Source organism: Paroedura picta, chromosome 8, assembly GCF_049243985.1.
Source record: "Paroedura picta isolate Pp20150507F chromosome 8, Ppicta_v3.0, whole genome shotgun sequence".
NCBI lineage: Eukaryota > Metazoa > Chordata > Lepidosauria > Squamata > Gekkonidae > Paroedura > Paroedura picta.
This window is the reverse complement of record NC_135376.1, coordinates 78,535,642-78,558,033: the sequence shown is the minus strand read 5'-3', so window position 1 is coordinate 78,558,033 and position 22,392 is coordinate 78,535,642. Positions and strand designations below refer to the sequence as shown.

At 45.5% G+C, this 22,392-nt stretch overlaps 1 protein-coding gene across 2 annotated transcripts in view; it reads right to left on the bottom strand.

The window, feature by feature from the left end:
• The window catches only part of UNC5B (unc-5 netrin receptor B), a 211,525-nt gene that overhangs the window by 11,962 nt on the left and 177,171 nt on the right, over positions 1-22,392 (bottom strand). Inside the window, exons 7-15 of one of the 2 annotated variants that reach the window (XM_077350504.1) lie at positions 21,083-21,247; positions 16,823-16,855; positions 13,664-13,858; positions 11,744-12,133; positions 10,950-11,037; positions 8,616-8,784; positions 6,572-6,805; positions 2,705-2,854; positions 1,670-1,834 (exon numbers count right to left, since the gene is read on the bottom strand). In XM_077350504.1, coding sequence (XP_077206619.1) covers positions 1,670-1,834; positions 2,705-2,854; positions 6,572-6,805; positions 8,616-8,784; positions 10,950-11,037; positions 11,744-12,133; positions 13,664-13,858; positions 16,823-16,855; positions 21,083-21,247 — 1,589 coding nt within the window. The remainder of the gene's footprint in view (positions 1-1,669; positions 1,835-2,704; positions 2,855-6,571; positions 6,806-8,615; positions 8,785-10,949; positions 11,038-11,743; positions 12,134-13,663; positions 13,859-16,822; positions 16,856-21,082; positions 21,248-22,392) is intronic. The other variant, XM_077350505.1, reaches the window with a different exon arrangement.

Below are 22,392 nucleotides of genomic sequence, written 5' to 3'. Positions count from 1 at the left end.
TGAGTTAGTCACAGTTCTCTTAAAGCTGTTCCCACAGACCAATCCTGTTAGAGATCTCTCAGCCCCGCCTACCTCACAGGGTGTCTGTAGTGGGGAGAGGAAGGGAAGGGAATTGCAAGCTGCTTTGGGTCTCCTTCAGGTAGTGAAAAGCAGAGTATAAAAAAACAGTTCTTAGCCTAATGTACCTCACAGGGTTGTTGTGGAGCCTCCTCCATTATGTCTCCCAAAGGAGTTTATGCCTGAGTGAGCAGAATGTGCTCAAGATCCTGGACCCAAGGATGTCAATGCAGGTCTTGATACAGTCCGGCTGAATGCTCTCCCTCAAGGCCCTGCAAGTCTTATGACAAACTTGCAGGGCCTGTAAAGCAGAGCTGTTCTGCCGGGCCTACAGTTGGAGCCAGAAATGACACAGAAATTCTGGCCTCCCTGCCCAAAACATCAGCCACACTTTCACCCTACCTGATACCTCGATTGCGCAACTGGGAACTTAAGGCTGTTTTAAATTCATCTGATTACAGAATGTTTTGTTTTAATATGGCAATTGTTATTGTCTTTAGATATGCTTACCCGCCCTGAGCCTTTGGGGAAGGGTGAGTCTAAACTTTTTTATTGTTGTTGTTGTTGTTAAAGTGGGTAGGAATAAAGTAAATAAATACAGGAATAAATAGGATGACAATGGCGCTTCTGGCCCAATGCTCCTCTGAGCCTCCATACTCAGGAGCAGACACAGCCCACATGGCTGCAAATATATCTCGGCAAGCATAAGAACTGAAATTTGGCAACATCCTTTGCCCAGATTCTCCTGGGTAGCATAAACTCAGCCAGATTATGAGTCACCGAAGACCCATCTTCATGGATTGTATTCAACCCCCTTTGCTTCTAGCTCCATTCTTATAAGTGGATTCACTTGCAAAAAATTATAATCAATTATTTTTAAAAATCATGCCGACTCTTCCATGGTTACCCTGAAATCAGTAGCTGCACTGGAGTGCATAATTTCTAAACCAGCATGCAAGGAAAGTTCAACACAACATTAATACTTGCTAAGGCCGGGGACGTTTATCTGATATGCGTAAGGGGTGACTTGGGTGAAAGACAGGCAAATGCTTCACATGCTCCAGAGCTAGACTGGAAGGAACAAATGCCTTGGTAAAATGGGTGGTAAATGGGTAAAATGGGTAAAATGGGTAAAATGAGTGGTAACAGGGCAGCACCTTCTAGGATGAAACAACTCCTGAAATAGATCTGAGATCCAACTAAAACTGGATATACTATTTTAAAAACAGCGCTGGCAGCTTGCTCACATCCAGCTGTTAAAAAGAGAGAGGTGTGTGCCTTATGCACCCACTTAGAAGGCAGCCTGGATGATACAGCTGCTTCCATCGCACAGATGGGCAGCAGTGACAGCAATCAGTCCTAGGAAAGCATTAGGAGGATCAGTAAGTGTTCAGTGAAAATGAATTTGCTGGTCCCTTCACAAGATCTGGAGTATGTGAGTCCCAACTTAACGTAATCCCCAGAGTCCCCCCATTGATACAACAGCTGAGATGCTAGTTTGGGCAAACACTTCTGAGAGTAGCCACAAAAGACCACTGTCCAATATTCTGCTCTTTCTGCCCCACCCCAACCAACCATGTGAGTTTTCCACAGTTTGCTTCCCATGGCTCACCTCTCCAAGAGTAACGTGGAGCTGAAATATCTGCCCTTCCCCTTCCACTTGCCGGACACAGATCTTGCAGGTGAGTTCTGTGGAAGCTGGGCTGTATCTCTCGAGGGTGAAGGTGCAATGCAGGGCCCGTTGGCTGCCACTCCAGATGTGATAGAAAGGGATTTCCTGTGGCCAATTGAAAAACCGGATGAGTCAGCACAATCAGTCCACTGTTTAAAGGCCTCTGGAAATGCACAGGTGGCTTTTTTGTATGGGGGAACAATAGTACAAAACAGGTTTGCAATTTCTAACCCAGCTGATGAGAAATGTCTGAAATATTCTTCAGGCTTTGAGAAACCCCAGAAGTGATGCAATGATGCAGAATATGGTTAGGAAGCATAGCTATGTACATGCCCACCAAGGGACCCTTCCCCTCCCCACCCCCTCCAGGCCTATCGCTGGCCATGAATACATACAGAAAAGACATTTCAACAAAGTATTCAGTTCTAGAAAATGAGCTTCATAAGCTTAGAAAAAATGAACAATTGCTACAATACATGACATTTTTTTTCATTTTTGCCTTATATTTCATTACTCATTATTGTTTTGTATATTTCCATTTTTAAGTTTTTGGAATCCCTTGATAGAGCACTGTTTAGCGGAATGTGCTGGGAATCATTAAATACGTATTAAAGATATTGTGTTGAAGGCTGAAGATTTCTTGTGTGTCAACTTACTGCTCTGCCTTCAGTGATTTTGTGCTTCCACACAGGCATCCCACTGCCCTCTGATTCGCTTATTGTTCTGCATATTTAACTGGGTCCCACCCTGCTATCCTTTTGTGGCCTAGGCATGGAGCAAAAGCAGGCTTTATCCTGGTTCCTGGACATTGCAGATGGGTTGTCACAAGCCGTGAGGGCATGACCTAAGAACTTGCTTTTGACTCAAGTTACCATTCTCTGGTTTGGGGGAAGAGGCAGTAATCTGAGGAACAATAAAGATGAACAGCGGCCATTTTGTTGTCGATCCTCAGTTGATGGTAACTCTGCCACTCACCTGATACTTGGCAAGGAGTTTGCTCCTCCAAAGCGAATGGGGGATATCATGGATGGAGAGGCGCAGGTTGTGATAACTGTCTTTGAACATTAGGGGTTTGGGTTCTTCCAAAAGATAACCACCAAGAGTCCTTTCTAATTCAAGCACTTCCTGTGGAAAGTAAAAACAGAGAATGGTGAGAACAACGTATCATAGATAGGGCCAGAAATATAGGGGAAGAGATGCTGATTTTGATTAAAGAAATCACAGATGCCATAATTCAAATCAACTGGCCAGATAAATAAGCACTAAGAGCATCACAATGGCTCCCGTACTCCTGGTCCTAAGAACTTAAGGAGAGCCCTGCTGGATCAGACTAATGGTCTATCTAGTCCAGCATCCTGCCTCACACAGTGGCCCACCACTTCCTCTGGAGGGCCAACAACAGGGCATAGAGGTTGAGGCCTTCCCCTGATGTTGCCTCTTAGCTGTTTTTCAGAGACTTTGTCTCTGATGTAAAGGTTCCCCTCAGTCACCATGGCTACTAACTGTTGATAGACTTGTCCTCCATGAATCTATCTAATCTCCTTTTAAAGCTGTTTATTTCTATGGCCATCGCTACATCCTATGGCAGCAAATTTTGCATTTTAATCACTCTCTTACCCCAATTATACATTCTTCTCCACAGCCCAGGCTTTTCGCTTAACTCTACTGTGGAATCACAGCATTCCAAGAAAGCCAGTGAGAATTCTTATGCCATTTCTGAAGCAATGTGCAGTCAGCTATTAACCAGCTCAGGAAAACCATTGCAGATTGCACAGTGATGTCTTGGAAAATCCGTCTCCTCTCTTTTATGAATAAGCATCCCAACATAGTAAACAGCAGTCAAAGTTTCCTTCCTGTTACTTCCCCACTCGTAGGCTCGAAAGAGAACTTCTACAGGCCTCTTGTGGACATTTCAGAGAGGCTAATGCAAGTCCAAGGTTAAAAATACTGAAGGCTGTAAGCTCTGAAGACATCAGCTTGGCATTGAACACTGGAACTAATCACTCTTTTAGAATAAGAGCAGATGGAGATTTCTACTTCATTAAGAATGATGGGTCACTTTCATTAGTCATGTGCACAAATGATGCTAATATTATTGATAGTCTTTCAAAGTAGCTTGACGATAAGTTGTTTGCGTATCAAGAGCAATGAGGCAGTTTTTAGACAGATCTTTAACAACTTTGATTATGAGATGAGGTTGTATGCGAGAACTAATGGATAAGCCTGCATCTTTCCTGCACAAGCTGACCCACTGTCTGGACCCTTGACTGGGAGGTCCAGTTGCCAGCTCTGGGTGGAGTCAGGGAGGGTGGGGTTGGGAAGGGGAGGCAGCTCGGCAGGGGGTAATGCCATAGCGTCCACCCTCCAAAGCAGCCATCTTGGTCACCCGGCAATCAATTGTAATAGTTGTAATAGCAGGGCATCCTCAGTTGCTTTCTGGAGGTTGGCAACCCAACCTGGAGATATGAGTGGCCATGCAAAAATCCAGCCCTCCACATGTGAAGTGCACATAGTAGCCTCTCATCTCCTCTTTATCTGTACCCAGAATTGAAAGGGTTGACCTTGGAGCAACCACTGAACTCAGGCTTCTGCCCTTTATCTCCTCTCTTTGTATGCCGATTGAAACAGTCATTCCCAAGGCTCTGATCACTCATTCCTCTCTCAGCTATAATTGGCCAGTTAATTCTGCATCTGAACTCTTGCTAAACCTTACTGGCAATTAACCCCCCCCCCCATATGGTTGAGTATGTATGGTTGAGGAATTTTGTCCCTATTATATCTGAAGAAACATGCTTGAAAAAAATATCTTGAATAAAACTTTGTTGTTCTTAAAAGTGCCCCTGTTCTCAAACTTTGTTCTCTTTACTGTTCTGTTGGCTAGTTAAGGGCAAAGGGTCAGGTTTCTCATGTTTATACCAAGTGTAGCCAGCCCAGAAGGTTTAAACTGTGGGATGGTTGATGGAGCTTTTGCGGCACATCTCCATTTTCTCATGTGCATGGCAAGGTCTCTGGGGGAATGTAGCCTCTGAAACACCATAAGGCTCCCTCTCAGCCTGAGGTCCAGATGTTTCTGTTGAAAGCCCTGGAATCCTTGGCATCCTCCAGATTGCCGATTTGGTAGCCAACCTAGGTCTTTATTACCTGCTCTTTTTATTTTATACATAGATCCCTTTATGGCTTTAATTGTTATAGGAGCCTCTCCAATGATGTTTTGTTGAGAGGTGGGATATAAATATTTAAAGAAATGCGATTTTTTTAACATGCCAGTTTTCTGCTGGGGGTTCACAGTACAAAACTGGGCTACCAACCAGCCTATGGAAGTGACAGAAGTGGAGCTACTACTCTTTGTTCATTTTGATGTTGTTCATATATATTTCCAGTCGTTTGATTTTTCCTCACTTATACGTTGTAATGCCAAGAAAGGTAATGAATAAAAGGAGTGAAGGAGTGAAGCCCTTTGCAGAGGGCTTGGGTGTATATGTGCTGTAAGCTATGAAAATGTATAGGAAAGGAGAGTTGTGTTGGAATCTGTTTATTATAGGGAATTAGCAAGGAAGGAAGTGCCTGCTTTTTCCAAGTCGGGGGCGGAAGGTCCTTGTGTTGTACTTTCAAAACAGGGCATGGAATATAGTCCTTGCGACACCCTTCCTCTTGCTCCTGGGAACTCCAGCCACAATGACAAGGCTGGTCCCTGAGGAATAGCTTAAACACGCTTATTACTGAAACCAAACTCTGGGTCACTTTTCAAGGCATTGCATCAGGCTGTTTTGCTTAGTTCCCAAGTCATATCATGTGCTCTGTCACAGCACAGCCACTTTGGGCAGAAGTAGCTTGTGTGATGTGGCAGCTAGACAAGAAATAGTGAATGAAAGTGAATGCTTTGTGTGTACAAACAGGTTGCTATCTGCTCCGAGGAATAGGGAGTATGCTGAAGTTGTCTTGCCAGAAACAGGAGTGAGGCAAATCCCTCTGACAATCCATTCTTAGATGCACAGAGATGCAGATTCCAGAACTTCTGCCACTCATGCATATTTGCTGTGCTTCAATGGGCCACCCATGAGAGCTGGCTGTGTCCTGCATTCAAATCCCCATTCACAGGGTGATCTCAGGCCAATCACATTCTCTAAGCCTAAACTCACAAGACTGCTGTGAGGAGTACATGGAGAGACAATCCCTGTGTGCCATGTTGGATAAAGAGGTAGCAGACAGATCACAGACAGAACACAGCTAAAGTACCCTGGCCAAGAATTTCCATACCACCACGATTGTCCCAAACACTATGCTTTTCAGAGAGGTCAGTGCATCAAGCGTACAGCCATCAAGTGAGGTCTAGATGCATGTGTGAACTCAGTTCTAGTCTCTTGCAGCATAACATCAAAGCTTCATGGAGCACAGAGAAGACTAGCAGAGGCATGGACTTTTTAAAGTCAAATGTTACCAGATGCCTGATTGGATTCTTGTCCATATTGAACAACGGAGGATGGGATGAGACAAACGTTATTCAATGTAGAGCCCATTTCAGGCAGGATTTTGTGTCTGACAGTGTGTTATGTCAAACGATCCATTGAAACAGGAGGGGACTATCTAAAGAGGCTTCCTAAGAGTCAACATTCAGTGACTACCATGGAAAATGCCTTCTAAGGTTGAAGGATATTTTCACTTGGACCATGAAGCACATTCTAATGAGCCATGCTGAATTCTAAGCTACCTTCCAGAGAACACATGGAAGAGGGTCAACCCGTAAGAAACTAGTTTTATGGTGTGATAAATAGTTCTATTATAGATTGGGGGAAAGGGATGGGGAAAAGGAGTAAGAGAAGAGAGCCAACAGAGCAACATTACCTTCAGGGCATCGGGCGTGTCCTCCAGGCAGTAGACTTTGAGATTGTATTCCAGCGAAGTGCAGAGGGTAGGTGCAAAGATGGCGAGTTGGAGTCTCTTGATGGCCGACCTCGAGTAGGACTCTCCCACAAGGACATACGTTCCAAGTTGTTCCAGCAGGATGTGGCAGCATTTGGGTTCCAGCTGGCAATAGCACGGTGTGTTCACAGTCTCTTCATCCAAAGTTACAACTTCCTGGAGGAAAAAAAAGAGGATGGAGAGAAAGAGAGAGAGAGAAAAAAATTAAAGGTTCTCTCCTGGTACCTATTTCCAAGCTGGTGGTGCCGTTTAACAGGTTCTCCTTTCCATTTCCTAACATCGGTGCCATGTGTAGACTTCGTGAAATAACAATTCTACAGCAAGAGAACTTGAAGAGCTTAATTCTGCAGCCCTATACAAATTATTCAGATAAACATATTAAGCATGAAAATGTCTGCTAGATTGGTAAGTAACTATATCCCAAACTACGCTTAGCTTGCCATTGAGGACATTTGAATGATGTCTTTACATTTGCACAATTTATTCCAATTATGTGATTCATGGAGAAGGAGAAGAGTTGGTTCTTATATGCCACTTTTCTCTATCTGAAGGAGGCTCAAAGTGGCTTACAGTTGCCTTCCCTTTCCTCTCCCCACAACAGACACCCTGTGAGGTAGGTGTGAGCCCAAGGTCACCCAGCTGGCTGCATGTGGGGGAGCGGGGAATCAAACCCAGCTCACCAGATTAGAAGTCCTCACTCCTAACCATGACACCAAACTGGACAAAGGATGACAGAAAACTAGTTTTGGAAACTACTTTTCGAAAAGCCCAGCTGCTTCAAGTAGTCAAAGCAACCTGTGTATATTGTCCTGAATGCCTTATGACCCTGTAAAACAGGTGACCCCAAATTGCTCACAGGGGGCTGAAGCGGCTCGGCTTATGTCCAGAGCAAATTAACAAAGGACTTCCACGGGTAGCACTAAGGTTGTGTGCTTTGGTGCGGTCCAGCTGCCTTGGTGAACACTGAAGCCTGAGGCTGCCAGTGCTGCAGCGTGGAGAGGAGGCGTGGCGGTGGTGGCACGCCAGCCGGCGGCCGCATGCAAGCACAAAGCTCGATGCCTGCAAGTGGCCGCCAGCTGGTGTGCTGCCGCCACCCCTCCTCTCCGCGCCACAGCGCTGGCCTCCTACACATCACTTCGGGCAAAACCGCGCCTAAGTGCACAACCCTTGGTAGCTCTGTCTGTATGCTAGCCAAAGCCCTGGCTCCCTGACCACTGGGGATCTACTCAAGGATTCCCCCCAGCCTCTCTGACTCCACAAGGTCTTTCCTAGGCAGTTGCAAGAATACCTTCCCAATGATAAAAGATATGTAATAAATGCTAAAAGCATGAAAAGAAAATTGCTGAGATGCTTGGAAAGTTGAATTCAGTGCCTAACCCCAAGAATTAACGTTTCTTTGGCAGCACTGCAGCACACAAATGACCCTGATTAAGCTGCCTCCCAGGCAGGTAGCAGTAGGCACCTGCAAGCCTCCGTCTCTTTTGCATAATCCCCCCCCCTCCCCGCAGTGCTCCCTGATAGGCAACATTAAAATTTCCAGCACTCTTGCCCTTTTTAAATCCTGCAGTCAAAATTGGATGTAAGGCAAAATTCAGAAGGCATTTTTAAATTGCCTTGTGGGCTCCAGCTGGAGTCTTCCTGTGCCCTTGCTATTGTTTCATTCAGAAAGGTCATCGACCTCAAGACTGAGGGCAGCGGCTGGCCCACAGTGCTACGGAACCGAGAGGCAATTTAAATAGCCACCGAAACAGCCTTAATCGTCGTGCAATTATGGGAGGACAACTCATCGTTTCAAATGCCGGGACTCAGAAGATGATCTGTTTGTGGGCAACGAACAAGGCAAAAGAAGCGAATCAGCCGTTTCCCTCTAATGACCTGCCTGCTCCATAAACAATCTACACTGTGGGAGATTTCATCCCCCCCCCCCCCCCCGGAACTCCTCCTCCTGCCGTTTATTTCAGCTTACCTCCCAGCTCCCTTGGTGGGACTGAGTTTTCAGCTGCAGCATCCAGTCTGAAGAGCTGATGTCTGCACAGTGCGGGACGGTTAGGATGACGGGGTGGCATAAGAGCAGTCCGGTGGGTCCACAGGTCACCATGGGACTCAGGATTGTCTGTGTGCCTTCAGATGGCAAGCTAGAGAGTGCAAACACACAAGATCTGTTGGCACCCAGACATCAAGTGGCAAAAGAAAACGTCCGGGACATGCCATCTGTTTGACTGGCTGATGGGAAAAAAATGGTCCGCAACCATGGTCTTTGAAGGTACCCCAACATGGCTAATACTGGTTAATGGCAGCACCCCTACTCCTTATTTTTTGCCACAGATGTACTCTATCCATATGGCAAAGTTCCATCTCTTTTGCATAAATTTTCCCTGCAGTGCTCCCAGATATTCCAGTTATATTCCGGGTCACGTTTAAGCCTAGGCCCTATGTACGTACGGGACAGCCTCTCTGAATCCATCCCCAGAAGAGCCTTGTGCTCAGCCAATGCAAACAGGCTAGTAGTCCCCGGCCCCAAAGAAATCCGGCTGGCCTTGACCAGAGCCAGGGCCTTTTCAGCCTTGGCTCCCGCCTGGTGGAATGAGCTCCCAGAAAACATCAGGGCCCTGTCAGAGCTCACCAAGTTCCGCAGGGCCTATAAAAGAGAGCTCCTCCACCAGGCCTACAGTTGACGCCAGTAAAACAGTCAGCATCAATATCTAACTGACATCCCTCCTGTATTATACTCCCATTCTGCGTTCTGGTTCTGCACTCAGGGGCAGATTATAGAACTGATTTTAGATTTGTTAACTGTGATTTTAGTGTATTATGGAACATATTTTGTTCATCTCCTTGAGTCCACTCAAGCGGAGAAGGCAGTCTATAAATTTAAATAAGCAAATAGGTAAAACAGGAGATCTCTCGCTGGCAACTCAGAGCGGTAGTGATAGGGGAAAAAAGTTATTTGCCAGCTTCGTGTATGGCACGACGTCACTTCCAGGGGAAACCCAGAAGTTACATCATGTTGCTTGTGATTGCAAGGGACGTCACACCACATGCAATGATGGCTCCTCCCCCATCTCCCCACCCCCTGCTGACCTCTCAACAGTTGTTAGCCAAAGAGTGGAGTATTTAACAAAGTGGTACAGTCCCTTTGTATTTGACATGACAACAGCAAGCATTGATAAAGGCCTAAATAAATGTGAAGTTCCTTTGAAGAGAAGCTAGTAAGCCCTCAAAGTTCGGTATCCAAACAAAACCTTGCAGCTCCTTGTTTCTTAAGAAAATCCTAGCATTTATACAAGTCAGATCTACTGCCACGTTGTATTACCTCCTCCCTGCTTCCTTCTCCGCTGTAACCTGCAGTCATTTTCCCTTCCCAGGGATTTGCTTGGATCATTTGCATATGAGCCTGAACTAATAGTCTACTCTGTCTAGTTATACATCTTTATAGCATGGCTCACCTGGCTGCATTCCGCAGTCTAGCATGCTGTTACACGGAACTCGGTAAAATTACTTGAATTAAAGGGATATAATAGCCACATTCTTTTAGGAGAATGTATTCTTATGACTTTATTGTTCCCCTGCCCCACCATTATCTAATACTTACTAGAACGTGTAGGTAATTTTTACAAAGGCTGCTGTAGCCAACTTTGGTGATAGACTGTTTAATGCACAAAGGCTGCAACCTGGATTCTGGTTTTGAAGCCCCCACCCTACCCCGTTGTCAGTAGGAATTAATTTCGGGTAAACATTGCTAGGAATCAGCTTTTTGTCTGCATAGCTCCAAATCCTTTCTGTAAGGGGCCAACCATTCCTGACTGCCTCCAAGGCTCCCTACTGGGCTCTCATTTTAGAGGGGAGGAGGGACTGCCTCTTCCCTCCTGGTCCCCTCTGCTCTCCCTCCCTCTCTCTGTTCTTTCTGAGGCCAATCAGGATGCCCTCTTGTTTCACTGTACCTGAAGGAAACAAGAAAGCTTATCCCTTGAATAAAACTCTGTTGGTCTGAAAGGTGCTCCTGGATTTGAATTTTGTCTACCCAGAGATGTATGAGTTTAAATGCCCTGCTTTGCTCTATTTCCAGGCCTTTGGGCGTCATGAGATCTTCTGAGCCTGGCCAGCACTCCATCCCTCAGTTGTGTGATGTCACAGTTGGATATTTTAAGAGCTAGGGGACTTAACAAAGGTGCCCCTGGTTATACTGAAATAAAAAACAGATGTTTTGATCCTGGCTTTGAGAAGTGGCATGGAAAAGAGAGACAGAAAAAAGGAAAAAAAGAAAAGAAAAACAAAGCCGCACATTCACTGATTTACTTACAGAGTGTTTTCTGTCTTGTTGATCATCAGGTACATTTCGTAGAACTTCCCCTGAGGAATAGCTCCGTGAGGCACCAGCAGACTCACACCTATTCGGAAAAGAAATGACTGACTGAAATAAAGGGCCCCTTGGAGTACCACCCCCTCAGGAGGCATGACAGAACTTTGACTATGGAATCTCTTCCTTACAGATAGATATCTGACCCACTGGATCCCTCCTCCTTCCACAAGGACCATGAACATGTTTATTTTTGGCACGATACTTGAGGATGGGAGCTGGTGTTTTAAAACACAGCCTCTCTTTTTAGCTGTCCTTATGGCCCTGATTTGTAATTTTTTAATACTGCATATTAACTCTTCTATTTTATTATGCAGTGACCTACTTTGAGAACTGTGCCTGAAAAGGGGGCTAGTCTTCTATACAGTGGCAAAAGCCCTACACTAGGATCAACTCCTGAAATATTTATCAGGCTTCAAGGAATCCCAGAAGTGGTGGCACGCCCCTTCAGAGAAGTGGGCACAGAAGTAAGATGCGGGAGCCAGCCAATCAATCAATTGATCATTTACCATCTCCATTGTGGAGAAAGAAAGTAGGCCTTTAGAGTGACGGGGGAAGTGGGCTCCCGTGACATCTAGTGATGTCAGCAGTGATCTGAACTTCTGAGAAAGCCTGCATTATCCTTGAGGAGCTCTTGCCCTACGTGATCCAGTAAAACGAAGACACAGAAATGGAAATGGAAAGCCTGAGCAGAATATGGACCAGCCATCCAAAGCTCTTTATGCCAATATTTTTACCTGTGCCGGGGATGGTGAGCCTTCCTCCTAGGCTGCCAAACGTCCCGGTGGCACTATTCCCAGGCTCTCGGGGCAAGGTCAGGAGTTGCTGAGAGCCCATGGCCTTGTTCCGTAGGTTCATGAAATGGTTATCCCTGAGGTTCTCCCCTGGGAAGGTGCCTGGGTGCATGCCTCCTAACAGGTCCGCCCCCTCGTGCATCCCAGGTGAGGACGATGCTGTGGAGGAGTTGTATACTTTGATCTTGAGACTGGGGAGTGGATCAAGCAATGGAGAGTTGGTCATTGGGATCTTGTCAGAAGAGTCATGCAAGGCATACATGGGGCCACGGTACACCCCTGCGTTGGCTGTCAAGTCAGGCTGCATGGAAGGGTGTAGCAACTGGGGGGTGTCTATAAGGGAAAAGAGAGAGACAAACAATGTTTCATTGCATATTAGTACTGGGAAGTTATGATGCTAGTAAACAAATGGACTCAGGCCCTCCCCATTGGACACATGTAGTCTTTAAAAAAATAACTATGCCTACAAGAGGACTACGTTTGGGGATAAGATGCAGCAATTTCCATTTTATTGTGTTGGGGGAGAAAACTGCTACCACTACTATAGAACAGTCAAGATGTACAGGATGATGCATTTGTCATGTGAATCATGTACATCAGCTTATGAATCTTTAAACACTTCTACTGAATGTTCACATTTGATACAGTTAATGCCAATAACATGCCGTATCACAGCCATTTTAGCTGGGTAGCTAACAAGTTAACCATTTCTCTTTTGACAACGTGGTGACTGCTTCATAGAGGTTATCTAAACATGGAAATATGGTTCTGTATCTATACCAACAATGCTACACATCTATATCCACTCCAGTTAAATGCTTCACTAAGTAAACTATACTGCTCATGGAACTGCTACTAGTACTTGGAAGTGCGCTGAATATTCAGTCAAGTTGAACATCTTGAACCTCAAGGAGAAACCATGAGCTAGTTCTTTTGCACCATCAGAAGGATCCTTCTAGAACTCCCTCAAAATTACCCAGAGACAAACGTATCACCTCATTCTCATTTTGCAGAATGAGGCAGTAGACTGAGAATTCTGGACTGTACCATGGCTGGTGGGAATATAATTTTTGACAGGTCCTCCATCCCTCAAAGCCCCCTGCACATACTTAGCCAGGGCATTAGACTGAATTCTCCCCTGTGAACGGATAGATATTATCCATCTCTCTCTCTGAGCCTCAAGGTGGATTACACAGTATGAATCAAGTCCAATCAACAGAATGGGATATCCAATGAATAAAGCAACAGGGTTTGAACTACTCAAAACTGAAAACAAACAGAAAGCTCAGAACGGAAACAAAGCATGAGCTTTTAAACAAGATACATAAAATGGTGTTGAAACTACCTAGTCTGGAGCATACTTAAAGGGTTAGGTAGCAATGTAGTGGGATTGGTCACAGTCCTTATCCCAAGGTACCATGCATGCAAGAGTGGGAGTTATTTGGATGTGTTGGAAGGATGCAAACATATGGTGTTCCTCCTCGTCCCCTGACACCAAGCATAACATGTAGAACAACTCGGAGGTCTTAGCCAGCCCCTGTGTGATTAATGGGCCCAGCCTTTCTTCCTCCTCATTTCTGCTGCGCAGGGCATGTGCTTTCTAGTTCCTTTCTTACTGGCCCTCCCAAGTCATTGGGTGAATATTTCCATTTTATTGATAGAGAACTGAGCAAATGCTAGGCTACCAAACAAGTTTGCCATTAGTAGGCATTTGTCTTGGCTCAAGCCCAGCTCTCTTTTCACTAGATTACTGCTGCTTTCAGTTCAGACTTCTAGTTTGCCCTCTCGTGATTCCTCAGGAGGTTAAACATGTGTGGAGCACAAGCCCAACAGCAGCTGGAGACAAACTTTATAAAACTTTACCATGTCTGGAAGTCTTGAAGTTGACTGGGTGGAAGCCTCCTGTCAGGGCTGCCGAAGAATCTGTGATGTCCGTATCAAAGTCCCGGCAGCTGCGCCTGTACACTACCACCCCGACAGCCATCAAGATGACGACGAAAACAAAGATGGCCACCACCAGACCGGCATACAAGGCCACGTCACCCGTAGCCTCTAGTACTATGGGAGAGAGGAAGAAGAAGAGAAAGATTCAAAGGGACATTCATTTTGCCTTGTGATTTTTAAAACTCAGAATGGCCCCATTTAAGCCAAAATGATTCATCTAATCAGGTCACAGTGAATGGCACAAAAAGGAACAAATTTGCTCTTTTTTCTGTTTGGATGTGTTGGGAAGTCTAAGACAAAGAAGGATAATTTAATGGAAATAATGAAGTTTAAAATAAATAATCTCTTAAAGCTCACTGGCTTTCCAGGTAAGACCAGCCAAGAAAAAGAGTCCAGACAAGCCTTCAGGTTACCAGATTCTCCCCCAGAAGTCTGGTCTTGGACAGACCTTCTCTTCCAGGGCTAAAGTAGATATATTTGCACAAATTGAGCCCCATGTCTGGCTAAGAATCTGGTAAAGAAAGCCCTTGGTATAATCCAGGAAAAGATCAAGGTGTTTAAGAACCACTGAAATCAACAGTCCAAATATGTGTTCTGGATTGTATTCAGATTTGTACTCAGTGCCTGAGCTAAAGGTGACCCTGCCATCGCCTAGATCAGGGGTAGTCAAACTGTGGCCCTCCAGATGTCCATGGACTACAATTCCCAGGAGCCCTTGCCAGCATTCGCCAGCGAATGCTGGCAAGGGCTCCTGGGAATTGTAGACCATGGACATCTGGAGGGCCGCAGTTTGACTACCCCTGGCCTAGATATTAGAGTGGCCTCAATTCAACACTTTCCCAGAAAAACTACCCAAATATGATAACAACTTGGATATTATAGTGCCTCATCCTCCCTGTTCTTCTCCTCTTTCCTTTGTTCTCTCTCCCTCCCTCCCACTGTCCTTTCTATATGATGTCCCAAGTTACTAGTTCCTTCCTCCTGAAAGGCAAATCAGGTCAGAACTGAGAGCATTTTGGATTGGAATTACAGCTGGGATACAATTAACAATGTGGATGGTTCTTTGGGAGCACCTTCCTTGAGGGGACTGCAGGTAGAATGCAGCCGAAGTACAGATTTGGAGAATTATCAGGGAAGGAGCAAGCATCTCCCCATCCCAAGAATACAAATTGTGCCACTTTCTATTAAAGTGGGAGGATTCCACACAGATTGCCAAGATAGATAGGGGAACACCCATGTCTGGCTTTCATCATTAATAACTGCTGAAGAACGTTTTCTTCTTCATCTGATTCCAAGGTGCAGTAGAGCAAGAACATGGTTAAGTAGCTTAGGATGGGGGAGTATGCATGTGATTTATAGCCCTGTAAGGGGATCTAGATCTTTCTCTCCAGTACACGTCTGAATAAAATTCTCTTCAGCACGAATATTATTTATGAGCCCCATGTCATCAATATACATGGCGTTCTACGGTATAAGCAAAAGGAGACAGGCTCTTGGCTCCGAGGAGCTCCCAATTTAAAGTTTGACAGCATGAAGAGAGAAAAAAGAAAAGGGAGGTTGGGAAAGGCTAATAAGGAGACATTAATGTGGACGGGGAATGAGACCAAAGGGAAGGGAGAAGGGAAAGAGAAAGCTGACACCACATACGTGTGCTAGAGAGAGTTCTAGGCATAAGGCTTAACAACAGAAAGGGTGTATGGGACTACTACACACTGCGCAGATGTGGCAGGAAATCAAACAGCCATTGCTAAAACGTGTTATATGCCAATGAGCTGCAAATAATCACCATCAACCAGTTAATAATAGGTGAGAGAAAGGAAATGGAAATGAGGAGAAAAAAGAGGAAAAGACTGGTTCTGAGGGGAAAATAAATATATATATTTTCTCAATAAAATATAAATATACACATTTTTGTTTCAGTTACCACTGGATTCATGTCACTGAATTCAGCCACACGAAGACTGACAAAATGTGGATGGATTATAATGTTATGCTACATTCCCCAAAATCTGAATCAGTGTGGGGGGGTTGCCCTTATTACTCATGCCCATGGCCAAGGATTGTGTATACATACTAAATATATACTAAATATATATTATATATTCCCTAAATATATATTAGGGAAACCATCATAAACCAACAACAAATATCTAAACCAGCCTTTCTCAACCTTTTTACTGTTGAAAACCCCCTGAAACAGTTTTCATGCTTCAAGAAACCCCAGAAGTGGTGCCATCATGCAGAACATGGCTAGGAAGCATAGCTGTGTACATGCTCACCTGGGGCCCCTTCCCTTCCCACCCCCTCCAGGCCCATCATTGGCCATTTGGGGAGGTACGGGGCAGGTCAACGTGACCATATATGGTCAGATCACCTGATACAATTGTAACAAATTCTAAAAATATATTAACATTAATTAACTTCTACCTATTCAGGAAACCCTTCCAGGACCATTAAGAAACCCCTGGTTGAGAAAGCCTGATCCAAATATAAGTGTCCTAAAATCCCGATGTTATTTGGTTTGTTAAACTATCAAATACATTCAAATTTAAGTTCAATTAAAAATATGTTTGTCTGTCAGCCTAGTTTGGCTACAGTCTTTTATTATGTGTCCCAGAACCAAACTTGAAACCAAGAATGCATCTTATCTACTGAATCTGAGCCCAGCTGAAATAGAATTTCTGAGCCCCCTCACTTTTTTTTTTTTGCTCTCTTGTTTTGCTATACCATAAGGTTTGCAAGTATATTTTATGTTGCTTTAGCACTAGCAGCATCAGGGGCAGGGGTAGTCAAACTGTGGCCCTCCAGATGTCCATGGACTACAATTCCCATGAGTCCCTGCCGGCAGGGACTCATGGGAATTGTAGTCCATGGACATCTGGAGGGCCACAGTTTGACTACCCCTGCCTTAGGAGTTGCTTCAGTGTGAATCAACCTCTGTGGAGAGAGGCCCCAAGAGTTAACAAGTCCTCCTGCTTCGTCTCACCCCCAAGAAAAGCTGAACATCCGTAACAGACACGACCAATCTTCTAACATGATTACAATGCAAAGAGAAACGGCTACGAAATGGAAACTTACGGTGACTTTTGGGTTCGCTTATAAATCTTTTATCTGTTAGGAAGAAAACAAAGTTAACAAAAAAAGGTTGAAGAATGAGGATGGTGACATAAGGCTGGTAGTAATTAATAAAAAGAAAACAAATGGCAGGTCAGCAGCCCTGGCAAACATAGGGTGGAGGATGTGGTGAAAACATAGGCGTGATGGAGCTATTCTTGTAGAAGTCACATGCATGATTAAGCCATGTCAATGCTACTGATAGGAAGAACCTTTACAATCTGCACCTCTTGGACACCTGCCTTCACACACCTGACTGCCATACCAGAACTGCCTCTGTGACAATCATGCAGACAGCTGGGTGACCTTCAGCTACTTACAGTTCTCCTAGAGCTGTTCTTGCAGGACAGTTCTCTTAGAGCTTTCTCAACCCCATCTATCTCACAGGGTGTCTGATATGGGGGGAAGGGAAAGGTATTTGTAAGCTGCTTGGGGACTCCTTCATGCAATAACAAGCAGGGTATACAAATCTCGCTCTTCCTCTCTTGTTTCCTACACCAGAAGTTTCTGCATCTTACACCCCAGTAATCACCCTCTCGAAGACCCCGGATCCCAGCACAACAGAAACAAAAAGTCCATTTTTTCCCAAGAGGATATATGTTTATGGGCATTCTCTTATTAGTAGTAGCAAGCCAAAATATGAAAGATGGTTAATCTGAAGCCGTTAGGGTTGCGAGGAGATGATCAGTCAAACTTGTAGGTGAATATGGGGACAGAGGAAGAGCAAATTCATGGGCATTGTAGTCCATGGACATCTGGAGGACCACAGGTTGACTAACCCCTGGCCTAAAGGCTTCTCTGAGGACAGTCTGCACTGGTCCTTTTAGTGGCCCCCCCAGTGTGGTGGTGTCACAGAATCTGCTTGGTCCATGCCCAGGCAACAAGGGCAACAGGCGTCTGCTCAGCCAATGGGATCCCTTGGCTCCACTTACTCCAGCATTGTTTTAATGTCTCTGGCTGGAAGCACCAGGAATTAAATCAGGCCCCATTCTGCTGGAGGCACCATTCCTCTGGCTAACTCATCAGAGATCTCCGAGTCACTCAGCAGTAGGAGACCCCTCTTTTCCAGGCCACCGTACCCTTTGAAAGTAATCTTGGAGCACTGCCTGGATTACTCTCTTTTGCCAGAAAGGAACAAGCTAACCGGGTGACGTGTTGTAACTACACAATAGCCCCTCAAAGGAGCAAACAGAAGAGATTAATACAGAGAGCTCAAAGCCTCTAGTTCATGTTAAGGCTCTTTTGCAAAGCTTTGTCTCAACCCCTTTCCATTTGAAGGCCTCTGAACGCCCCTCGCACCCGAGGAGAGTGGATGGAGGGAAGAAGAGGAGTGTATAAAATAACCCTTTTCTGTCCTTTTTGAAATGCAGCCATCTGAGAACCCTTCTACATCTTGCTGTGGTGCTGCTTGATTTCCTTCTCATCATTTTGGGGTGTTTTTTGTTTTGTTTTGTTTTTTGTTTTGCCTGTGAGGTGTTAATGGCCAGCAATGAGCTGACACGGTTTGCTGCTCCATTCTGCCTGCAAACCGTTCCTGACCTCCGCTGTCATGAAGCCTTAGGCTCCTCCAGCAAGGAGCCTCTCCAGGGCTACCAGCTATTGATGCACAAGATGCTCCCCACGTCAGCCCCTTTGTAGGATGCCCTGCTCTTTCCTCCGCTGCATGTATCAACCCAGTGAGTTAGTTTAAAACAGCATGTCAGACACAAGCACTCAGGAGGATTGCCACGCATCTGGGTAGGGTAGGATTCAGGCAAATGAAACAGCAAGGAGAAAGGTCCGAGGATGCAAAGCAAGACAAAAACAGCAGGTGGCAGTGGGTGACACAGTACAGAACACCTGGAGAGGAGAGGCAAAGGGGAGTTCTTGCAGCAAAGGTGGCCTTTTTGATCATTTAGTCTGTTTCTTGGGAGCCATAATCTACAAATTCACCTGCTCTTTTCAGCCTTGCCAGCTGTACGGAAGAAAAGTTAAGCACAACAGCAGTGTGGTATAGTCCACCAGCAAGAGCGTTCGGCTGGAATTTTGTTCAATGGGTGACCTTGGCCAGTCTTTCTCTCTTTCTCAGCCTAACCCACCCATAGGGGTGCTGTGAGAATAAAAGGGGGGAGAATTAGGGTATGTCATACCCTGAGCTCATTGGAGGAAGGGCAGGATAAAAATGGGCATCTGTTTGAGAGACATTGAGGATCACTTACACATCCTTTTTCTGCAAACTTAGCTAAGGCAAGCTCAGCTACTACAATGTTTTAGTATGCACAGTGATATGCAAATGACATAATTGGAAGATCCCACTACCGGAATGATGGGAATCAACATGCATTTCTCAGTGAAGTTGAAATATCAGGCAAAGAAAAAAATTCATATGGGCTAGAAATTATAAAATGCTCCATTGCCCAGGGGGGAAAAGAGAGCATAAGTAAATAGTGCTTCCAGACTGTGGAGCAATCAAGGTGTACCCTGTGGGGAGGGGGGGGCGAGTTCCAGAAGCTGATTTGAACTAAACCACACAGTTCTGGACTGCAGATGTCTAGCAACCAAACGCTCGGCCTGTTTTACCTGGGAAGCGAAGGAGAGACAGACAACCTTGTGGGAAAAGCCATCCGGGGATGGTGAAGGGGTAAAGAGTCACAAGTGCAGAGGCCCCATCCAGCAACAGCCATGAGATTTAAGTTAGAGTGTTCTGCCAGGCCCTACCACCCTCACCGACATCATTGGGAAGAGACAAATCCCCCAAAACCTATTGCAGCAGGGAGGTGGGTAGGGCTAGCATGGGAGGAAGGCAGGCAGGCTCCAGGGAGAACTGCACAGAAGAGTGGCTGCTCATTGGGAAGAACGTCTTTAACACCCTCCCCATCTCCTGTGTGCAGGAGAAAGAACAAAGCCTTCCTAGGGAGTCCTGCACCGTACCAGATGTGCAGGGAAGGACACAAGGGGTGAGTGCTTGGCTGCTGAGCTGTAATTTGTCATCCTTTCCAGCTTGAAGGCCCTACTGCTGAATCTCATATGTGAGTGTGCGCATATGTAGAATCCAGTTGTTGTGCCACAGCACTGATTTACGAAGCTCATGTCCTCCATTCTCACAACCAGATGACACCCAGGTCTTCTCCTAGTGACACCATTTGGATTTCAGCAGGGTGGGAAAGTACCCCACCATTGGAACCTCTAAATCAGGGGTGGTCAAACTGTGGCCCTCCAGATGTCCATGGACTACAGTTCTCATGAGCCCCTTGCCAGTGAACGCTGGCAGAGGCTCATGGGAATTGTAGTCCATGGACATCTGAAGGGCCACAGTTTGACCACCCCTGCTCTAAATGATAAGAGTAGGAGCTCTGGCTGTTTCCAAGCCCTAAAGACGTGTACAAATTAAGGCCTGGGAAAGAAATACTGGTATTTCATCCACTAACTGTCTCCGTATATTTCCAAAATGGTCCTCTTGACTCTTTCTTTGCTAATGCTAAAGAGGGAAAGAGCTCAATAATTCACGCGGAACATTCCTATGTGAGTGACTGTTGCCTTGTGAAGAACCTATATATCTTTTGAGAAGCAATGGCTTCGGCATGGTATAATCAGTTCCCTTCCGAGTCAACTCTTTGCTGGGCAGCTGTACAGTTATAGCTCATATAAAAGGCCAGCTACAATATCCACAGTTTAATTCCCACTAAATTCAATGAGGTGACACAGGCACAAGAGGGCAGCTCCAGTCTGCACGCCCATCAAACAGGGAAAAGCATCCATGGAAAAAGCTGATGCCTGTGAAAGTCAGAGAGAAGAGCTCTTCACACATTACAGACAGGGAAACACACTGAGGATACATTCAGCAAGGAACTGCAGCCAATGGCGTTCCCTAAAAAGATTACCTGTAAAATCTGGGCATTTGGAAACATGTGTTTGTCCCCTTCCAGACCACGGGTGGCCAAACGGTGGCTCTCCGGATGTCCACGGACTTCAGTTACCATGAGCCCCTGCCAGCATGGCCAATTGACCATGGATGTCTGGTGAGCCACAATTGGCCACCCTTGATTCTCAGCTTGGGTAGCAGCTAAGAGCTGAAGCTGTCTCTCCCCTACAGATCGGCCAAAAGGAGGCGGCTTCTGAAGCACTGGCAGCCACCAGGATTCCTAGAGAAGATGCCTTTCACAGCCAGGAGACTCAGAGACAATGAATGCAATGCTGGCTTGTTGGACACCCTTTCCCTCTTTTTGCCCCAGAGAATGGACTCACTTTGCATGCAAAGCCCGTCGGTGCAGTTTTTGGAATCAAGCAGCATGCCGCTGCAGTCTTTGCCTCCGTTTTTGGGGGAGGGGGCTGTGCACTCTCGGCTCCTCCAGTGCGTGCACTCCGTGCTGCAGGCTGACCACTTGCTCCATTCGGTCCAAGCTCCATCGACTGCAGTCCGGGAAAAGACAATCCGACACAGAAAGAGGCAGCCAATCAGATGTTGACCAGCAGAAGCGGTGGGGGGGGGGGGAGGGAAGGGAGAAAACACTGTCAACCCTCTTAAGTGTTCAAAGGAGCAGGGAGCAGAGAGATCCCTTCTCCTCACCACCTCCTGGCACCTCTGAACCTCACAAGCAGATAACATGATAGGGTCTGTTAGAGAGAGCCCAAAGTCTAGCTGCTGCTTTATCTGAGCCTCTGGGGAAGGGGGGGGGTAGAAATCCAAAAATAAATTAAAAATATATCTTGAAATTCTGGAACTCCCACACCAAAGAAAGCATGAAATTAAAATATAATTCCTTGGTGCTTTCCCCTCAGACAATGAGTCAGGGGAAAAATCCAAGCATATAAAAAAGATGAAATTTTTATTTCAACACTATAAGTGGTTGGATGTGTTTCAAGCATACCGGTCTCCTTTAGAAACAGCTGCAGCGCAAACAAAGAATCCAGTTACTAAATTATGTACTTATTGTACAGAAATGTAAATTTTTACATATAAGAGATTGTAATTTGATGCAAATAAGCTTTAACGGGTTTTAGTTCAATATATGTGTGTGAATTATTCCGTTGGCACTTGTAGCATTTTGGAAGATGATTAGCACACTCAACACATGTCAAATAGCTTATCATCATTATAAAAACTCTATTTCCCCCCCTCCCCATACTTTTGCCCTTTGCCCTGGTTCCTGGATCATCATATATGTGGTGGGAAGCCCTTTGGGGTCTGACTGTATTCCAGCTCTCACATACAATCTGGGAAGCTGTAACTGCCTGAAACCTCTCACCCTGGGTGTTTAGAGAGCCGAATACATACATGTGGAATTCCAAATTTATGGCACAAATTCATTTATTAAAATATTCCTATTCTCCTTTCTTCACCAACACTATACTGAAGGAGGTTGTGTGCCTGTTGTTTTCTCAGTTCTGATGAAATTTTCACAAGCCTGAATTGGCAGATGTTCTGGTAGGGCTATATGGCATGAACAAACAGCATGGTGTAAAGATTAGTGTCCGATTTGCATCTGGGAAACCCGAGTTCAAATCCCCACTCTGCCATGGAGGCTCACTGGGCCAGTCACCCACTCTCAGCCTAA